Source organism: Rhinolophus sinicus, chromosome 6 (genome assembly GCF_057876585.1).
Source record: "Rhinolophus sinicus isolate RSI-liver-muscle chromosome 6, RSI-T2T, whole genome shotgun sequence".
NCBI classification, from domain to species: domain Eukaryota; kingdom Metazoa; phylum Chordata; class Mammalia; order Chiroptera; family Rhinolophidae; genus Rhinolophus; species Rhinolophus sinicus.
In genome coordinates this window covers 68,723,451-68,743,300 of record NC_142506.1, presented here as the reverse complement: position 1 = coordinate 68,743,300, position 19,850 = coordinate 68,723,451, and the positions used below count along the sequence as shown (strand labels likewise).

The following is a 19,850-nucleotide window of genomic DNA, read 5'->3' as shown; positions in this document are numbered from 1 at the left end:
ACCCCCCGAGGGCCCATGCCCAAACCCACAGGATGCAGGGGACAGGGGCTGGAGCTGAGCAAGGCTTGGCGGTCACCTGGTCCCACCCCCATTTACAGACGAGGAAACTGAGGCTGGGTCAGGTTGAAGTGAGCTTGTGTTGCAACGTACAGCATTTACTTACATCCTCCCCATTATCTGTTTGAACAACTGTCTAAGGACTTCAGAGACTTGTTGATTGAGTAAATTAGTCCTTGTCACGACCAAAGGGACAAAAAGGCCCCCAACTAAACTCCACTGATTTTCTTCTGAAGCGAAATAAAGAAGTTTACAATTACCCTTGATTCTCCAATCTTCCCTCTAAAGTTTCAGAGGCTCTACTTTCAGTCTGAAGAAGCCTGCTTCCTGGGAGAAGATTGATTCTGTTCTCCATGGCCAGAGGGAACTCTGCCTCCAAACACCTCGTCAGGATGGGAGACCTCGTGCCCCAGGTCCACCCAAGCCATTGGTTTCCCAGCCACAAACTTGGAGCTCTCCACAGCCTGAACGGAAGTGACTGACGGAGACTGTGTATCGACTACGTGAAAGGAAGATGGAGGCTGGCTGTGTGTCAGTGACAGGACTGGGATCCTTCCTGTGGACCACTGGGGGAGAGCCCGCTGCCCACTGTCCTGAGCTGGCAAAGCCCGACGCTGCCACCGGCTACACATTGCCCATGGAGTCCCCCAACACTCGCCCAAACTGCGCCTTCCCCACAAGGCCCACACAGCCAGGATGCTGACAGGTGAGCTTCTGCCTCACTGGGGCAGGAGTAGGGGTGGGCCAGAGTGCGTGCTCAGCCAGAGGGGCGTCATGGGCTCTGTGCCCCCACACACTGGTGGAGGACGTCAGGAGCTGGCAGGGTGCACCTAGTTGCCCTGCTTGGTGACCAGCCAGAAAGGAGGGCCCAGGGCTTTGGTCAGAGCAAGCCCCAGGCCCCCCTCTGCTCAGGGCGCCTTTCACTCCCCATTTCAAGCTCAGCTCCCCCTGAAGCCTGTCCAGTTTCCTCCACCTGGAACCCGCCCTTGGGTACCACTTGCATATATTCGTGGAGACTATGTCCTGTTCCCTGTGCAAGCCCACGGGGACATTCTCTGACTTCTCTCCTCCGAGCAAGAACGCAGGACATGGGATGTCAGGGCTGCAAGGAGCTGGTCTGGGCATCTGTCCAGTCTTGCCGACAATACACTCCTGAGGCCCAGCGGTCACCTCTGCAGTGATGGAGGACCCGTCTCCAGGCCAGTGCTTCCTCCTTCTCTGCACTTTGTCTCTGGTCCCCCGAGATGCCAGAAATGAGCACAAAAGGGAGCTGCTGCCATTCAGCCCCGGCCCCACGGCAGGAGCTTCTTACCTGGAAGCAGAGCCCTCATGCACGTAGCTCGTGAAGGGCGCTCGACCCAGGGGACACCCCACACGTAGGCGTTTGCTACCAGGTCCGCCACAGTTTAAATACAGGGAGTGTCTCCAGCCTCTGCAAGGTGTCTGTGAAGACATGCCTGCTGCTGCTGCTGCTTTCTGGGGGGTTGGGGGTGGGGGCCTGGGAGCAGCTGGTCTCTGCTCACTAGCGGCTGTGCCTCTCCTCTCAGGCACATTCTGTCCCTTGGCAAGTATGACTGCTGTCTCTTCTTGTTGGGAGAGAGCCTGGGGCCCTTGTGGGACCCTCCTGTCTCCCAGGGCTGGGTAGGAGTGAGTCACGAGCTGGCACGGGGACACTGAGTTGGCAAACACATCAATCGCTCGCTCCCGGGGCAGGAGGCAGGCCCTCTGGGGAGAAGGAAGGAGGCTGTGTCCACTGTGCTCCCCTCCCATGGACTCTACAAGAACAGACAGAGGCCCAACAGGCAGCCGGTGGCGAGTCTGGAAAGCAGCTGTCACAGCTTGGACCTGGCGCTGGGGAGGTCGGCCAGGGTGTTAAGGTGGATGTGGATCGTTACTGAGCCTCTCTCCTCTTGCAAAGCTAAAGGAAATGAGGTCCTGCGTCTCTCCATCCTGTTGCAAGTGCTAATTAGCTGCTGCTTTCCTGGTGCCCGGAGCTGCTCAGATGAAAGCAGGCACTTCTTCCCCGGAAGTGGAGCACTCAGCCTGAGGGAATGGTCTGCCAGGCCCCTGGGAGCCCACCATGCAGGCCTGGGATACGGGTCTCTGCAGCTGCTCAGAGTCAGCTCTCCAGCCACACAGAAGCACGAAAAGATGTGTTTCTTGGTTTGTAAATAGGAAAACCCTGCAGAGCTGGAGCTGATAGGAAAGGAGACTGCAATCTTCACCCAGAAACTTTCCCTGGAAATCAAACATGTCCACTTGCCTCAGCTTCACCGAGGACAAGCTGTGTGGACGCCGTTTTCAGCTTTGGAATAAAGGGCTGCGCCCTCTCCTGCTCCAGCCCTCTGTTCCCCTCACCCTGGTCTCCGCTGGCCCAGAGAAAGGCATCCAAGGGGTCCGTGGTGAGGATCCCTAGTGGGTCAGACAGCCCCCATTTTTCACCAGAAACGGCTGCAGCTGGAAGGCACTCAGCTTGGGTCCCTCACCTGGGAGAGGAGCGTGGAAGGGGGTGCACAGGGGCCCTGAGCTGGGGTTGCAAATAAAAATACAGGATACCCAGTTATATTTGAATTTCAGAAACACAACAAATAACTTCTTAGAGTAAGTATGTCCCCGTTGTTTTACTTCATCTGGCAACTCTGCTCTGACTCCTGCTAGACCTTAGAGCTAAGTGAATCCAGCCTGAGTCTAGGAAGGAAAGAAAAAGAAAAGGCCAGTCTCCTGGCCCTGAGATGACCCTGGGGACAATTCAATTAAAAGAATACAGGAAGAAAGATTTGGAGCAGTGGCGATGCTTCAGCAGTGACGCCTGCATTCCATCTGTCTGTTGACCTCTGTGCTTCTCCCAGCTGGATGGCAAGTTTAGGCAGGGCAGACAGTGCCTTCATCTGTATCTGCCCAGCTCTGGGTGGGGCCCCGCGCTTTTGTGGGTACAGTGGGAGGAAACGGTCCTGACACCTCTGGGAGGCCTGTGCAGATGAGTGCGCCCTGAGCCAAGCTGGTTGCAGGAGACAGGAGGAAATCCCACCAGTCTGTGCTGTGGTACCACGCCCGGAAATCCCACACACAGGGGTATCTCGCCACCGCTGCCTGGCACCTTTCCCCGCTCTCCTGGTCCCTGGGCCCTGGCACCCTTTCGTTTGCCCCGTCCTCGGCTGCTGTGGGCCTGGGTCCAGTATGAATAACTCCATGCCCTCCTACGTCACCCTCTCTCTGCCAAAGCCACATGTGTGCTCAGCTCCCGCCGTTCCCAGAGTCTCTCCTGAACTGAGAAGACACAGGACGTGCCTCAGCAGCTGCCCTCCGTGAGTCATGTCTGAGGTCCCACCAGCGAAGGGGGAGTGAGGAGGGTGGGCCTTCGGGTGTGGGAAAGGAAAGGGTTTTCGCTGGTGGTCAGAAAACAGCGGTGGGAGTGAACGGGGGGTAGTGGGGAGCATTTAGAGCGGGTGAGATTGAGTCAATCACCCGGAAGAAATGCGTGCCATGGGCCAGCTGGGATGTTTACAGTTCCTGGTGAGCAGCTTTCATAACTTGGTTACCAAGTTGGTAACACTTCAGAGGTAATGCAATGTAGTATTGGCCTGTGGGGGAAGCTCACACACCGGCATCACCATTCCCATTTCACAGATGAGAAAACTGATGCCCAGAGGAGCTAAGAGGTTTATCTGGAGTCACAAAGCCAGGACCAAACCTCCTTGTATCATCTGCATTGTCAGCGTGATGGTCCACTATCATGGACTGTGGTCCCATCTTGTGACCTGCCCTCCTCGGGTCTCACCTACCCTTACCCTGCATGACCAAGTCATTTTCTCTGGTGCTGCCTGGTCATCACTCTTTGTGTCAAAGCCCTTCATTCACATCTATGCCTGATCCACCAGCTTACTGGGCTGAGTCAACCATATTCATGTTGCACCAAGGGTATCAATTCACATCAAGAATCAGAAAAAAACACACAGAGGGAAGTAAATTTGCAGGAAAGCCACTTAATTCTTTCCTTTCATCCTAACCTATAATATGCATGAAAGACAAGGTCCCCAAAATTAGCCCCCAAAGTACCTAGGAGGGGAGGAATTGAGCCAACGACCAAAGGAACATCTGACCCATGAACAACCACCCCCCTGCCCAGGACCCCAACCATCAGGGAGACGTCTGTGAGCAGCGTGAACTCAGAGCAAACGCTGCCACAATCCTGGAGCCCCACAAAGACGGCGCCCCAGCCTCCCACGAAAAAGCAGCCCCAACCCCACCTGCACATTTCCTCTAGGGTCTCTCAAGAGTTTCCAAGAACAAAACAGACTCACGTTGAAATCTACAAACATAAATGAAAGCCGTGGAACTGGGGGTCTGGGAGAAACTCCAGCTGTCATCCAGCCCAATAGCCCTGGTTTTAGGGAACAAGAGACGTCCTGCCCTGACCTGGACATAATATGGAATATCAACCGTCATTGAAAAAAATCATTAATTTAAAAAAGTGCTTTTTCTCAAATGTCTCACTTGAGACAGTCAGACATCTCTAATCAGCTGCGTTAAGAGCCAGCGATGACATACTGGCCCAGCAAAGGGACCTGGTCAGAGCCAGGGAGCTCATCTCAGGGGCCCTCCCCTCCCTGCATCACTGCTGTGACCACCAGTGTGGTTTCCTCCACCGTGAACGCAAACCGTCCCCACCTGGTCCCAGGTCTCTGAGTGGAAGCACTGCTTACCGGATAGCCCCACGGGCCACTCCCCGCCTGGGACTTCGAGTAGTAGTTGCTCCTGGCGGTGGTCCCATAGCTGTTGTAACCGTCAGCCAAGCCATCGTACATGGAACCTGAGGGCAGAGGCAGGCGTTAGGACAATGCTCTTCACCCACCCTCCTCACCTCCTCGCTGGGCGTCACTCTACATCCAGGCCCTCCACGCCCCACGGGCGGACAGGCCTGAGCTGGGGAGGGGACGATGGCCATCCGACGCCCTTTACTGCACGTCCTCTGCAGCCAGGGCCAAGGCCAGGGTCCCCACAGGCAGCTGTAGGGGGTCAGCTCGGGGAGTCTTGGCCGACCCCCACCCCCGGGACCCTTATGGCTTCCTGCTCCTGGGGCAGGTTGACACCTCCAGGTCAGGAGCTGGCGTGGAGGGCCTTGGAGCACCCACATTCCATTCCAGGGAATGACCGCTCTGCATTCCACGAGGATACGTCCCACTCAGGGAAGACAGGCAGGCTCTTGACTTGCCAGGTCCACAGTGGCAAGGTCAGAGCCACAGAGCAGTGACAGTGGGTCTCGTTCCAAACCTCAGCCTGGCCCCCAGTGACCAGGTAACCTTCCGCCCTTTCCTGCATCTGCTGGCTGCTCCAGCTGGTGAAGGGGAGCAGCTATCACCCTCAAAGGCCCCATGGGGGTTAATGACTGTTTTCTGAGTCCTTGGAGACCCACAAATAAGAGGCACCTGGGGTGCCAGTGTCACTAGGGTCATTCGCAACAAAGTGGCCTTGAGTCACAGAAAGCAGAACTGGATTTGGGTTCCTGGAGGGGCCACCCCCCTCTCCCCTTTGCCAGTTGGCAGAGGGGGCACTAAAGGACAATCCCTACTGTCCTTGAAACATGGTCGACAGTGCCAGGCCACAGCCTCGCTCACACCAGGCCCCTCACTGAGTCTGCCTTCCCTCCGAGGCCACCACCATCCAATCTTCCCCGTCCTTCAAAACCAAGCTCAAGACCTCGTCCCCTCCAGGAAGCCTTCCCTGACCAGCCCTGCCTGGGGCGGTCTTTGCTGCCTCTAAACTCACACTCTCCGCTATCTGCACCCAAATCACACCTGCCTGGTGTCCCTCCCCACACTGGTTGCTGCACGAGGGGCGGCCATGGGGGGGACGTCCGAGCCAAGCTTGCCCCACACACTTGTTAAACGATGGTCTCTGTGAGACCCGTGAGAGCCTCCTCAGGGGATGAGCCCCGCTTCTCCCTAAAGTGATGGTCCGACTCAGCGTCCGAGGCCATCTAGGAGGAAGGGTTTGCTGCTGGACTCACCTAGGACGCTAGCCCTTCCCCCACTTGCCAAGCCTTTGGGTGGGGGGACTAGACTCTCTGAGCTCAGAGTTGGAGGGGCAGCCTTGGAATGTGGCAGGCGTCTCTGCCTGGTGCCACCTGCTCTGTGCAGGGTCACATAGCTCCCAGGACAGGACACTGCCCCTGATCCCCGCCCCCCAATCATGGAGGAGCCACTGGCCATCAGGGCCATCAGCTGTGGCCTCTGGAGCCTACAGGTGTTGAAATGGGTCTTGCTCTGGCATTTGGGCAAGTCACGTGCTCTCCAGGGCCTCAGCTTCCTCCTCCATAAAAAGATGGGATTGGCCTTTATAGACCCCAAAAGCCCCATGCAGCGCCAGCGTCCCATGGGTGAGTGATTTACTGCGACATGCATGATGGTTTTCAGAGGAGCCCTTCGCTAGGATGAAGGTCATTAGAAGGAAGAAGGGCAGACATCAAAGGCTGCAGCACCATCTCCTTGGCTGCCTGCCTCAGGGTCCTCCAGGCCCAGCCCAGCCCTGACTGCCAAAGGTGCTTCCCTCCGAGCCTCTGTCTTACTCCGAGCTCCCTGCTGAGTGCAGGCAGCTCAGGCCACCCTTTCTCCAGACGCTGCCCCTCTGGAAAGGCCGCCTTCCTCAGGAGGAAACCAGAGTCAATCCCATGGGCTCAGACATCCAGGGGAGGGGCGGCAGCCAGCCACAGGTACCCGCAGCCCCTAGGCGGCCGGCAGCCAGGTCTGTCCACCTCCCCTCCAGCCGGCCCACCTCTCCTGTTCCTGCCAGGCTGTGGCAGACCCGACTTTGTTTGGCTCTTGCCCCACGAATAATAATTTCTTGCCAAAGGGCAGGCGTGGGTCAGCCAGCTGCTTTGGGACGGAAAATCTGCAGTGGTGATAGACAAGAGCGGCAGGGAGCCCCAGGAGGTCCCCTGCTGGGACAGGCTCCCACGGGCCTCCGCCCGTCCCCAGAGGGCATCTGTCAGCAGCGATGTCACTCACCCTCTCGGTCACCAGACGAAGCATCTCCTCCCTCCGCACCTCAAACCTGCCGTCTCCCTCTCCCTCTCTTGTCCGTGTACCAGTGGGGAGTTCTCTGCCACGGAGGTGGGGGAGGGAGTGGGGGAAACGAGACCCTCTCGGGAAAGCCCTCTAATTCCCAAAGCCAGTCTCCATGTCCCAGAGGTGACTCTGGGGATGACAGGTGTGGGCTTATCACTCTCGGGTCCTGTTGGGCCTCCAGGTCCTTCCCAGGACGCCCTGAAGCCACCTCCTAAGTTCCGTCTGAAACCGAGGCTCAGACCGCCTGACTCCCACCTGAAGCTGCTTCCTGGTGAGAACGAGCCTGCTGCCATCACCCCAGCTCGCCCTGCTGCTCTGGCAGAAGGTGGCTGTGCTTGGGCCCAAGCTTGCGAGGGAGGGTAGGAGTTCAGAGACATTACACACCCGAAGTCACACCTCGCAGGGGGCCACACAACCAAAGGGATGGGAGCGGGAGGTGAGCTGTTTGTAAGAGAGCTGCTCCCACCCCAGAAGGGATTCTCCCCTCTCCTGACGGGCGTCTGGCTGGTAAGCACTACCCTCTGAACGTCAAGTTCAACAGGCAGGGTACACGGCTTCTCACAGAGAGCAGTGGGGCTCGTGGGGCACTTCCACTTCTCCACGTGGTCCCGGAATTCTCTAGTGCTCACGTCCAGGAGCCTTTCCTGATCAAGTCCCCGCTGACCAACTTTCTTCTCAGTGCAAGCATGTAAGTGTGGTCTCCCCTGCTCAGCCCTCCTGGTGAGGGCGCTCTGGTGCCTGGAGGCTCAACGTGGGGCCACGGTCCTGGAACCCAGCCAGGCCCTCGTCCCACCCAGAGGTCCCTGGTGGGTCAGGTAAACCAGGAAGAAAGGAGCTGAGTGGCGCCTAGAACAGCCAAGGCTACTTCCCTGAGGGGGATGCTTGGCCGGGGGAGGTGACCCCAGCACCCAGCTCACCCCGCCCCCAGGTGAGCACCTGTACCCCATGTCTCCAGAAGGTGCACACGCTATGGGCAAAGGACAGCGCTCTCAGGAAAGCTGGCTGCCGCCCGACCTATGCTTCGTCCCCAGGAGTCATCTGCCCCCACCCCGAACCCCAAGGTCAAGGAACAAATGCCTCAGGGAGTATAATGCTTTCCTAATATGCCAGTACCTCCAGCTGCTCTGTGCACACTGCTTGTCTCATTCCTGCCAGTGTTTCAGAAACCTGCCACTCAGAGGACCCCATTCGTCCCGGGACACTGCTTCCCTCTGGGCCTTAGATGCCGGCCTGCGCCTGCATCCTAGGGGCAGCCCGAGCTTTCTCCCCTGCGGAAGTTTTGAAAATGGAGGCAGCTCCTCGGTTAGCACTCATCCTGTGGGGACAGGCTGACCTCTGCAGGGTGACTCATCCTCGTCACCTCTAAGCTTTCAAATAGGTCACACCCACCACACCTGCCACATCTCTCTTCTTCTCAGCCAAACCCTCTCCCTGCATTCAGAACCTTCACACAAACCAGTTCCTCCTGGGGTGACCCCAACCAGAGCTGGGCTCTCAAACCCTGCAGCAGAACCCTCGCTGTCAGCCCTCTGTGTACGTTCTCTGCTCGCCCTGTGCTGACTCAGGGGTTCCCTGCGTCATGCCTCTGTACATGGTATGTGTGTATGTGTACGCACGCATGTGTGCACGTGAGTGCATGTGTGTGCACGTGTGTGCACACCCCTGAACCCTTCTCCCGCAGAGCAGGGCCTGGGTCTCTCCACCCAGGCTGGGAGCTCCCTGAAGCCAGGAGTGCCCACCCCACCCCAACCCCAGGGCCAGACTCTCCCTGGAAAAGGCTCTCAGGCCATCAGCTTGCCCGACCACACAACCACAGGCTGCTGTCAGGGGCAGAGGTCATCTGAAAGCCCTCTCCTGCTGGTCGGGCCTCAGAGGGAAGCTGCTTCACAGGTGTGACCACTGCTGGCTCTGCCTCGCCCAGGCCACCCTCTCTTCTAGCTTCCACATCTGAGTAAAGCCTGTCTGTTCCTCAGCTCAGGGAGCTCAAGAAAGGACGCCTCGCACCTTTCAGCCGGGACGACACCTTTACTTCACCCCCGAAATCTGTGCCATCTGTGGTGCCCAGTAAGCCTAGGCCCAGAGCAAGAGGAATTTCAGGGAGCTAAGAAACAGAACTGGTAGGAGACAGTCCTGAGACAACGTCCTTCTGAGGTGTGCACGAGTGGGCAGGTGTCCGCGGAAGGCCCAGGTGCCTCGGGCCACACATTCTCCCGTTCCCTCTGCCAGGCTGGCTGGGAGCACTGTGGACATGCCTCCCTGTCCCAGGAGCCCCAGGAGGGCAAGGAGGTCAGCACAGCCTCACCAGGCGCCTGCCTGGGGTTCTCCCCTATTTCCAGGCACATGCGCACAACAGAAATGCAGAAACAACTGGGCTGCTTCCGCCTATGTCCTCTCCCTCGCCCGCACACAGGGCTCCGGCTCTGCCACAAGCCTGCCACTCTTCCTGGGGACCTGTGTGTGGCCTCCACTAAACCTAAGGACAGGGCAGAGGCTGGGAGCATCCAGTGGGGAGACAGCTGGCCTGGGGGCAGGGTGGTGGGCGGCGTGGACAAGGTCAGAGCAGGACGCAGCCACCTGGCTGGAGGGCCAGGGTGAAAAATGGTCACCAGCAGTTACTCCACTGGATGTCCGTCTGCATGTGTGAGAGCGCGTGACAGAGCAGTGTGTGCGTGTCACGGGGGGATCCCTACGCTGGGTCTGCGTGTGAGTGAAGGGCATGCTGGGATCACCTGGGAACTCTGAAGCGTCCTGATTCCCACCTGACCCCCATCCTAACTAAGGCAGGCTGTCGGGGACGGACCCAGCCAGTTGCATCTGTTAAAATTCCCAGATGCCTCCAGTGTGAGAAGAGTGATCAGATGGTGTTTGGGGTGGATGAGGGTGTTTCCTATTGTAAGAGACTATGAGCTGTGTGTCTCAAGGGAGGAGCCTGTTTGCAGGACACCTGCAGGCGGTTTGGGGGATGGTTTGCAAGGTCAGGGGTTATACAAGCTATTTCCAAAGTGTTTTACCATCAGCAAGCACTTTGGCGATGATGTAACCCAATGTGTCACAGGTGCAGAAACCCGGAGAGAGGTAGTGACTTGCCCAAGCTCACTCAGTCAGCAACAGACCCAGACTGAGCCCTGCTCTCCTGACACCGGCTGGACTCGGGTCCAGTACAAGCCACAAGGTGGGTATGTGTGCCCGTGTGCATGCGTGTGTACGTGCACAGGTGTGGATATGGGTGTGTGTGCGTGTGTGTGGTGTGCCTACAAAGAACGTCACCTGAGGACATCTAGCCGTCTTCCATTTCGTTTGGTTCAAACATCACACACCTTCTGGGGGTCATACCATCACCAAAGTGATTTCCAGGCTTTTAAACCTGGAACAATTGGTTTGCTGATATTTACAATTCTGTGTGTGGTGAGAGGAATTTGTGTTTTCTTGGTTTTTTAAAAAAAAACACCTTTGCCAATGAGCTTAGCCAAGGAGCAGGATCTAGAAAAATAGCATTTGCTACAAAACATCCTGGAACACCCAGCATTTTTGCATGGGTTGTAACAAGCCAACGGAAATTCTGGCTCAAACCTTAACTTTAAGCCAAGAAACATTGTAAAGAAACAAGAATTGGTTCATTTGAAGTTTAATTTGTGTGTTTTGCTGTGGGAACAAGCTAAGGCACCAATACCCTTTACCATCTCCCAGCTCAGCTTTGGTCCCCAAAACACAGCCACAGACACCTGTTCGCGGTCTGTGGTCCGAGGACAACATTCAAGAAACCAGCCCCCGGGCGGCCAGATGGCTCAGTTGGTTAGAGCGCGAGTTTTCAACAACAAGGTTGCTGGTTCAATTCCCACATGGGATGGTGGGCTGCGCCCCCTGCAACTAAAGATTGAAAATGGCGACTGGACTTGGAGCTGAGCTGTGCCCTCCACAACTAGATTGAAGGACAACTTGGAGCTGATGGGCCCTGGAGAAACACACTGTTCCCCAATATTCTCCAATAAGATTTATAAAAAACAAAAAATGAGTGAGAGAGAGAGAGAGAGAGCAGCCCCCCTCCCCCCACTCAGGCACGGTCCAAGGTGAAACAGTCAAACACAAACACGGACACGCTCACGAGGCGTCCCACAGGGAGACCCAAGCCCATGGCCCATGAGGGAACAGACGGGAGAAGGAATGGCCAGCCCACTGTCACCTCAGCCTCTAGCTCTGACCAGGGAGAAATCCAGTTTGGCCATTTTCAATTGGAAATGGTACTTCTGAGAAAAAGGGAGAAGAAAAAGTGAGGCCCAAGGCCGAAGGTAAAAGACACAGCATCTAAGCAGCCGGCGACAAACCAGGTGAATGGGGCTGCCAGCCGCAGTCAGGATTTCCCCAGAATGAGAAGGGACAGGGAAAAAAAGCTGACTGTCAAACTTTATGGGTGGTGTGTATCTCAGTGGAGCGGTGGGGGTGGGGGGCTTGGGGTCGGATCAAATGAGATTTGGGTGAAGATTTAAGAAGGGATTCCTGTGAAGTTACGAAGAACCTGAGTGTGGGAAAGCAGTGCATCTGCCCTTTGCCTGGTCACCAACCCCTGCAGGGACTTCCCAGCCTGGGCAGGACGAGCTATCTAAGCAGCCACACCCCTGCATCCCACACAGTCTGAGGGGACACCTGTGCACATGAAGGCCCTCTGGAAACACAGGAAGCAAATGAGGGGCCAGTTCAGGGAGAGGGTCACATGGGCAGGCAGGCTGATGGCAGCCTCCTTCTGCAGGGTCTCAGACCCCAGACCCCGTTGTTCCCTCCGGTGCTTCCCGGCCAGGAGGGTGTGTTCAGGGAGGACCTGCCTGGGCAGGGATGGGCCCTGGGCCCCAGGCTCCTTCCACGGGCTCATTCTTCAGCCCTCGTCACTCAGCTCCCCGTGACGGACAAGACAGAAGAGAACCTGGTGGAGAGGGCTCTGAGGGAGAGCCGGTTCCGCCGCCAGGCCCACAGCTGGCCGGTTCCTGTCTGTCCTTCACGGGGTCCAGGAGTGGCGGCCACCCTGCCAAGCTCCTGTGGGGCGTGGCTGGCCTTCTCTGGGGCAGGAGTCCTTCACTAAGGGGCCTGGATGGGACTCAGGGAGAAACAGACCCCATGGGACCTGCTCACCTCTCGTGGAGGAGACCGAAGCAGGATTTGAGTCTGTCTAGCAGGGTGGAAAATGGCCTGGGGTGTAGGCCTTCCAGAGCCACCACGTCTCTGTCCCAGGAACCCTAGTGGGTACATGGGACGTCAACCAACTCGAGAAGGAGGGAAGGGAGTGAGTGGCCGCAGAGCCAGCAGGGAACACTCGGGTGGTTCTGCTAAAGAGGAGGCGAAATCTGATGAGACCGAGCCAGACAAACCAGAAGCACAGCTCCAGCTGCCCTAACCGCCTCTCCCGGTGATGACGCCTCTGGGGACCTGGCCCCTCTGGGAACCTCACCAGAGCTGAATAGGGGACACACCTATATTGTCAGGATGGAGACCCCGTGTCTGGAGAGGTATGCAGAGCCACCGGAGCCAGCCCTCACCTGGCTGCAGGCACTTGGCCGGTGTCCAGTTAGGTGGGAAGACGTGTTTGGAGCACCGGATGGCTTGAGATTTTTCTGGAGCTGTGAGCCTGGAGCTCAGGCCAGAGATAGAGCAGGAGTGGGAGTGGGTCAGGTGAGTCTTGTTCAGAGAAGAGTGTACATTGTCTTTGGCTGTGACTGGGCTGTGGCCAGGAATGGGGCACTTTGTTGTCTGAAGGCTCCGTCCAAAAAAGGCTAGTAAGCACCTACCAAGGCACCAAATAAAAGAGGAGAAAGGGCCCTGGAGGCTGCATGGCCTTGAGTCTGGCAGAGGAGGAACCAGGAGCCCAGGCCAGGGCAAAGGGCACGCAGAGCCGCAAAGCCTGGGGGCTGGGAGGGCCTCAGCAGGGCTATTGGGGACAGGGGAGAGAAGAGGACAGAAGCCAGCAGTAGGGAGTGTGAGCTGGTGTGTGTGTGTGTGGTGGGAGGTGGGCAGGGCTCTGTTCCCTCCTCTCCCTCCCCTGTACCACCCCATCCCTTCCCTCTCCCATGAGGGCCTAGTTGACTGCAATGGTTTGCAGCCTGCAGGGTCTTTATTAGTATTTTACTCAATTTAGCTAAGTAAATACGTAAGCAGGAGGTTCACTAATCTGTGTGATATGACTATCAATCCTTTGTGTGAGAGCTTTTGGTCTAAAAATTCTCCCCAGTCGTCCGTCAGACACTGTGCCTCCCTCCTTGAGTTTCAGGGATCCTGTCCCTTTCTCCCAGCCCCCGCCCCGGGGGGGCACCTTGTGCGGGGGTGGATGGCTGGTCAGGCTGAGGACCCACACTGGACACGTGCCCCATGGGCGGGGGCTGGATTCACAATGTGCCAGCCTCGGTCCCCGCTCCCCTCCAACACACTAGTCCCACCTAAGTGAGGACAGTCCTATGGGAAAGGGAGCTTCTGCGTTAGCTCCTGGGGAAAGAGGGTCCCCAGGGAGCCCACCAGCCCTGGGTGGCCTCTTCCAGGTGTAAGGCTCCCAATAACATGCGGCTGAGGCTCCAAGAGCTTGTGGTCCTGGACGCCACCGCCCGCTGAAGGAACAGCCACTCCTGGGAAGCACTCCGAGGGGTGAGGGCGAGCCCTGGGGTCGCCGCCCCTAGAGGACAGGATGTAGGGGTTCCCGAACAGGATCGGAAAGAGAAAGCCGCTGGGGCCCAGGGCCCCACACGAGAACGGCGCTGGAGAGAGCTCCTGGCCGTGTCCGAGGAGGCGCTCTGGCGCTCACCGGTGCGCACTGACTCCTGGAACTGGTCACCGGGTCCGGGCAATGGCACTGTCCGCTTGGGACTGCCTCGGCCGGCAGTCCTTCGCTCCACTGCAGCCGGGATGTGCGCGCTCCGCGGCTCCCACCCCAACCCCTCAGGGGCGCGCACGGTCCCGCGCGCGTCCCGAGACGTTACCTCGGTTGGAGTGGCTCAGGGTGGACGACTGCGATGACTTGGGCTTCTGCCGTTTCACCGTCATCATCACCTGCTCCTGCACGCGCTGCCGCCCCGACGTGCCCGTCTTCATCTTCTGGTCGGAAGGCAGCGCCAGCGTCGAGTTGTCCTGGTCCTGGAAGCATTCATAGGCCAGGGCAGTCTTGAGTGGTGAGTGGTTCATGGTGGCAGACAGCGCTGGGGCCTGGACGGCGGAGGTGGCGAGGTGCGGAGGGCAGCGGAGGGCTCTTCTCGCTCAGGGGCTCCCTGTGGCCATAGAGTGAGTGTTGGCGAGGGTTCCGGGCTGCTCCTGGCGCTTCCGCCCTGGCTCGTCCCTCTCCTGGCACTGGCGAGGCCCGCCCTCCGTCAGACTGGATATACGGCCCCTGCCTGCACCACCCACTCCACCTGGTTGTAGCTGCAGCAGCCCAGCAGGAGCTCCTGGGGGCAGGGCTGCGTCCTGAGTGTGGGACTGCTGTCTCTGCCTTTCTCTCCTTCCCGCCCCCCTATGCAGGAGGTGAGGCACCTGACACGCCCCTCTGTCCTGTTCCTGCCGCTCATGGAGAAAGTATGTGCTCAGCTCAGGAACCCAGGGACACATCCTTCTAGGAAGGAGTCTTTCTGACTTGGTCCCCAGGACAGCCAGATGCCCACCTCCCTCTGTCCTGAGACCATGGCCAAGACCACCCGTAGGTGGTGGCTCCCAGGCTGGTGACAGAAGCACAGCCCTCGTCCAAGGGGAGTGATCCTTCTTGTGGGGACAATGTGTTCTCTTGTACCTCGGCTTCCAGCCTGCAGGGAGTGGCGTGGGAGCAAGAAGCCAGACCTGGACCAGCCTCGAGATGTAAAACCCACAGAGCGGTGACCTGCCATGCGTGAGGAGTGGGTCCTCCTGAGACTCAGGGCTTGGCCCCTAAAACGCTGCCTGGCACATCGTAGGGGCTCGATGCCAAATATTTTTGAACAGATGAATGAATGAAGGCTAATTTAAGATAAATTAAGTCTAATGTGAAACCTACCCAGATCCTTACCAAAAAACTCAGCCCGCCTCACCCATAAAACTACCCCCTGATGGCCTCGTGTGTGCATTCTCTCCCACACACGCCCCTGGGGACACATGTGTGGTGATGTGTCATTCACATAGCATTGTCCTCAGGCACGGTGGTGGCCCACACCAGGCGATTTGGTGTGAGAGGAGCTGAGTTATTTTTTAAATGACGTTGATGGAAATCTTTGTAGAAGCAGCGCAACCTGCCTCCTTAAGAAAAGATCCTGTCTTGAGAGAGTAATGCTGAGCGAAATAAGTCAGACAGAAAAAGCAAAGAACCATGTGATTTCACTGATATGTGGTATATAAACCAAAAACAACAAAAGAACAAGACAAATGAGAAACAGAAACTCATAGACACAGACAATAGTTTAGTGGTTGCCAGAGGGTAAGGGGGGTGGGGGGTGGGGGGTGGGAGATGAGGGTAAGGGGGATCGAATATATGGTGATGGAAGGAGAACTGACTCTGGGTGATGAACACACAATGGGATTTATAGGTGAGGTAATACATAATTGTACACCTGAAATCTATGTAATTTTACTAACAATTGTCACCCCAATAAATTTAGTAAAATAAAATTTTTTTTAAAAAAGAAAAGATCCTGAACACATTTCATGAGCTTTGTGATGACGCTGGGTCCTCAGTGTGGACGTCTGCTCAGCTCCTGAGTTTTGGGGGCTCCTCTGGCTGCATTGCGCTGTCACAGCTATCACTTCTGCTGTCGTTTGTAGTCACTGCTCACAGCTCACACACTTCCCTTTGAGTTTGCCCTTCTAATCTGCAGAGAAAGGGGCCGTCAGAGTCTATGCTTGTTGCACATTTTACATCGAGGAAGGATGGAGAAGCCTGAGTGACAGTCTCAGGGTCACATGAAGGTGACGCTCTCACTTCTGAGAAGTGGGTGTCATATGCGGGGAGCCCCAGCTTTTCCCCAGAAGGCATTCCTGGTAGCCACGTGCCAGGCAGAATATTGTAAAGCTGAGTATAGTTTCCAATAGAAATAGTTTTATAATTGAGGGTTGTGTTCCTACACTGCCTGGCATCAAATAAACCAGAGCTATGACCAACAATATGTCATAGATACAAAAAGTCAACCCCTGTAACCCTCTCTCACCCCTTAAAATTGTAAGATTCTGCTTCCAGCCATAGACTGTGAGGGCCGATGGAGCCCTAGACACCTCACAGCCCAGCCTCTGCATCTTTCTGACGGGGAAGGGAGGTAGCTTGCCCGAGGCCTCCAGTTAACCCATGTCGAAGCTTCCATCCTAATCGGGCCTGTGACGTCTGGGCCACTGTTCTTCCCTCCAACTCTCCAGCCTCCCTTTTAAAAGTGCCATAAAATGTGCATTAAAGTGCCTTCATGCGGGTTACATAGGGGCCCCACGGGACTATAAAGTGCACATGACAGCACATAAAAATACACCGCCATTGTGTCACACATCAGGCCCATCCCAAACCTAATATGTGAGCTACAATAAATGTTCATTAGGTCTTTAAAGAACGATAATTTTGCTTCCTTTAGGATGTAGAGTGGCCCTGAAGGAAGTGATTGGAGCGGCCCGCACTGCTATAAAAGGTCATACGGACACGCTGAGCACGGACCCTGAGTATCTTCAAATCTATTTCCAGGTATGAATCTCAGTTTTTCTAGATGATGCTTCTCCCTTATTCTGATATTGATGTTATTTTGATGTGCTGATGGCCACAGCCAATGCCGGCCGTGCCCCTGGGAACCAGGCATGGTGCTCGGTCCTGTGTACGGATCCTCCCCTTGGAATCCTGACAGTGACCCTGTGAGGTGGGGACCAGTGCCGTCATCTTTCCCTTTCAGATGAGGAAACAGGCTCAGTGAGGTCACGGAGCTGGGAAGTGGCAGACACCGGGCCGAGCACAGGCAGCCTGAAGCCAGGGCCTGGGCACCCGGTGGCACTGACAGGCTGCTTCCTTGCAGTTTCCCAGTAACAAGCAGTGGGCTCCAAAGCCTTCCCTGAATCAGTCTTCTGACAACACCTGTGTCCATCATATGGCATGAAAATCAGGCCACCTGGGTTCCGTATCCAGGTGTGTCACTAACAAGCTTCACGATGCTAGAATTCCCTCCCTCTGTCCCCTGCACCAAATCTGTAAGTGAGAAGATGTCATGGCTCCTACTCGAGCCCTGACACTCTAATTTTGATGAGGACGAATGGGTCCTAGTTCTCTTTGCCGCCTGACCTACAGCATGAAGTGGGACCCAGTGTCACTCTCCACTCTCGAGGCTCTCGGTGCTCACAAAAGGAAGGCAACCCGTGACCTCACGGCTTGCTGGGGAGCACAGCCTGGATCCATGCACTGGGACACAAATTTCTGCCCTTATCAAGTGTTTCTCCTCGAGACGGGGGGAGAGGGGACGCTGCCCAGGGAGGATGGCTGGCCCAGGTGAAGGCTGAGAGGGGCCCCTGCTGCTTCTGAGCGTGACCGGACAGAAGCTTCACTGTGCTCGATTTCCAGCCCTCCTAGGGGAGGGGACCACCTGTGCCTGACCCCCAAACTGATGCAGAACCCCCAGGAAGCTGAACGAGGTCACCTTGCTTTATGGACCTCTAATCTTGCCAGCATAGCCCCACCTTATTCAACCCAGTCGTCTGCCACTGACCCCTGTTGCAGGCACCTTTGGATTTCCTGGACAGCGGCCATGGGGCCAGCTCCCTGCTGTCCAGCCGTTTCTAGCGCAGTTCCTTTGGTCAGCTGGCAGGCTTCCCAATGGCTGCCCAACTCAGGGACCTTAAAACCTTCCCTGAGGTGCCACACTGGCCCCTCCCCAATCTCTAAAGCTCCCCTTCCCATGTTTCCTCTCAGCCCTCAGCCTCTCTGGTTTTGCACATATGCCATTCCGTCTGCGTGAGTCGCTCTCAGTCACTTAAGTGTGTACCAAGTGGCAGGTCAGCTCCTGGGGGTGTGGCCAGGAAAAGAGACCAGGTCCTGCCCTCACGGGACTTCCATTCTAAGAGGGCAGGAGAAGAGCAAACTTGTAAAGGGGCTACTAAGAGGACTGAGAATTGTGTTCAGGGCTGAAGGGTGACGTTCGCCGTGGTGGTCAGAGCAGGGCGTGCAGGCTGAGACCAGGAGGGTGAGAGGCAGCTGCCACGTGTGGGGGAGGCACTCCAGCACCGGGAACCGTAGGTGTCCTGGCTGTGAGCCTGGCATGTCCTCAGAACCACAGACAGACCCGTGTGGCCTCTGTGGGAGGGGCGTGGGCCCGAGACGGGCACAGAGGCAGGCGGGATGCACCGTGCTGCACGACTTTCTGTGAGGATGGAAGCGCCATCTATCTATGTAGCTATTTAAATCAGTTAAAAGGAAATGAAACGAAAAGTGCCGTTCCTCAGGCACATCAGCCACATTTCAAATGCCCAAGAGTCACACGTCACCAGGGTCCCCCCTGGACAGCACCGGATCGCACTGGACCTTGGAGGCCTCTCTCGGGTTTGATTTTAAGATGGATGCGAGGCCACTGAGAGGCCTCAAACAGGGGGTGACAGGACACTCCAACCCCTTCCTTCCTGCCTCTGTCAACTTGTCTGTCCTAGTTTTCCTTGCTGAGGAACTCCCAAACTGCCCTCTCCTGGGCCCTTCATAACTGGCACCTGCCTGTCCCATGTCACCAGTACGACCTGGAGCAGCCTGAGTGAAGGGACGTGTGCGTCCACTGCTCTCTCCTCTGTCCACATCTCTGGCACACATACGGTGCTCGATCAGTGTTTATTTTTTGAGGGGAGTCCACCCTCTTGCTCCGTCAAGGCCATGCCCAGCCCTCAGCAGGTCACTTGGATAACTCGGGCTCAGTGTGTCCTGGTCAAGCCTCTGCCTTTCTAAAGGCCAGTTTCTCTGGTGACCTTTGACCTGTCCCCTGCTGGTAGGGACCCCCTCAGGCATGCTCGAGCCCCCCAGCCCATTTTCCTGAGAGGGTGGGAACTGGCCCATCTCACCAGCTGAGGGGAACTGGCATCAGGAAGTCAAATTAGTTCACTCTCTGTCCAGTCCTGGTCGTCTCAGGGGACCAATCAGGAAGCCATCTTCCCGAGGGTCTGAGTGAACGTGACTCTGCCCCCGTGGTGACTTCAGGACCCTGACCCTCGCCACCGCCCTCAGGATACCACAGTAGGAATGGACCAGACTCTTAGCCTGGCACCTGTTGTGACCTTTTGTCCCCAGGTGTGGGGGCCTGTGCAGGCCTCTGTGCCTGGAGGGTACAGAGGGCACCCAGAGCGGCTCCCAGCCATGGATGAGTGATGGGAAATGGGGGGGATGGGAATGGCAGTCGCCACTCCCCAAGCCCTTGGCAGGTACCCCGATTGGAAGGTCAGCGCCTGTGACCCTGGGTCCCCTCTCCACAAGGCCTGGGACTAGAGGGGGGCTGTGCCCTTCCATGCCCACCTGCTGTGCTCTGGTAGGAGATGAGGGAGGCCTGGCAGTGGGCCGAGAGAGAGCAAAGGTTCCGGTTCAGCCTGGAGAGCAGAGACTGGGTGAGTCCAGGGCTGGGCCAGCTGAGGGGCAAAGCCAGGCCCTGCACCGAGGCCTCCAACATGCCAGAATTCTCTGGAGCTGCCATTCTGGTCCCTGGGTGGGGTGGGTGTGGCGGCGGCCAGGGAGGGAGGGACGGTGATGAATTACACGGCAGTGACCCAGCCCCGGCCCACTGGCTGCCGTCAGCACTCGGTCGGCTCTGC

At 57.0% G+C, this 19,850-nt stretch overlaps 1 protein-coding gene across 1 annotated transcript in view; it reads right to left on the bottom strand.

Annotated features, from left to right (window-relative positions):
• PKP1 (plakophilin 1) overlaps positions 1–14,518 on the bottom strand; it is a 35,156-nt gene extending 20,638 nt beyond the window's left edge. The window contains exons 1-2 of the mRNA XM_019750808.3: positions 14,075–14,518; positions 4,761–4,867 (exon numbers count right to left, since the gene is read on the bottom strand). Of these exons, the coding sequence (XP_019606367.2) occupies positions 4,761–4,867; positions 14,075–14,276 (309 nt within the window). The 5' untranslated portion in view covers positions 14,277–14,518. The remainder of the gene's footprint in view (positions 1–4,760; positions 4,868–14,074) is intronic.
• Positions 14,519–19,850: the final 5,332 nt, after the last annotated feature.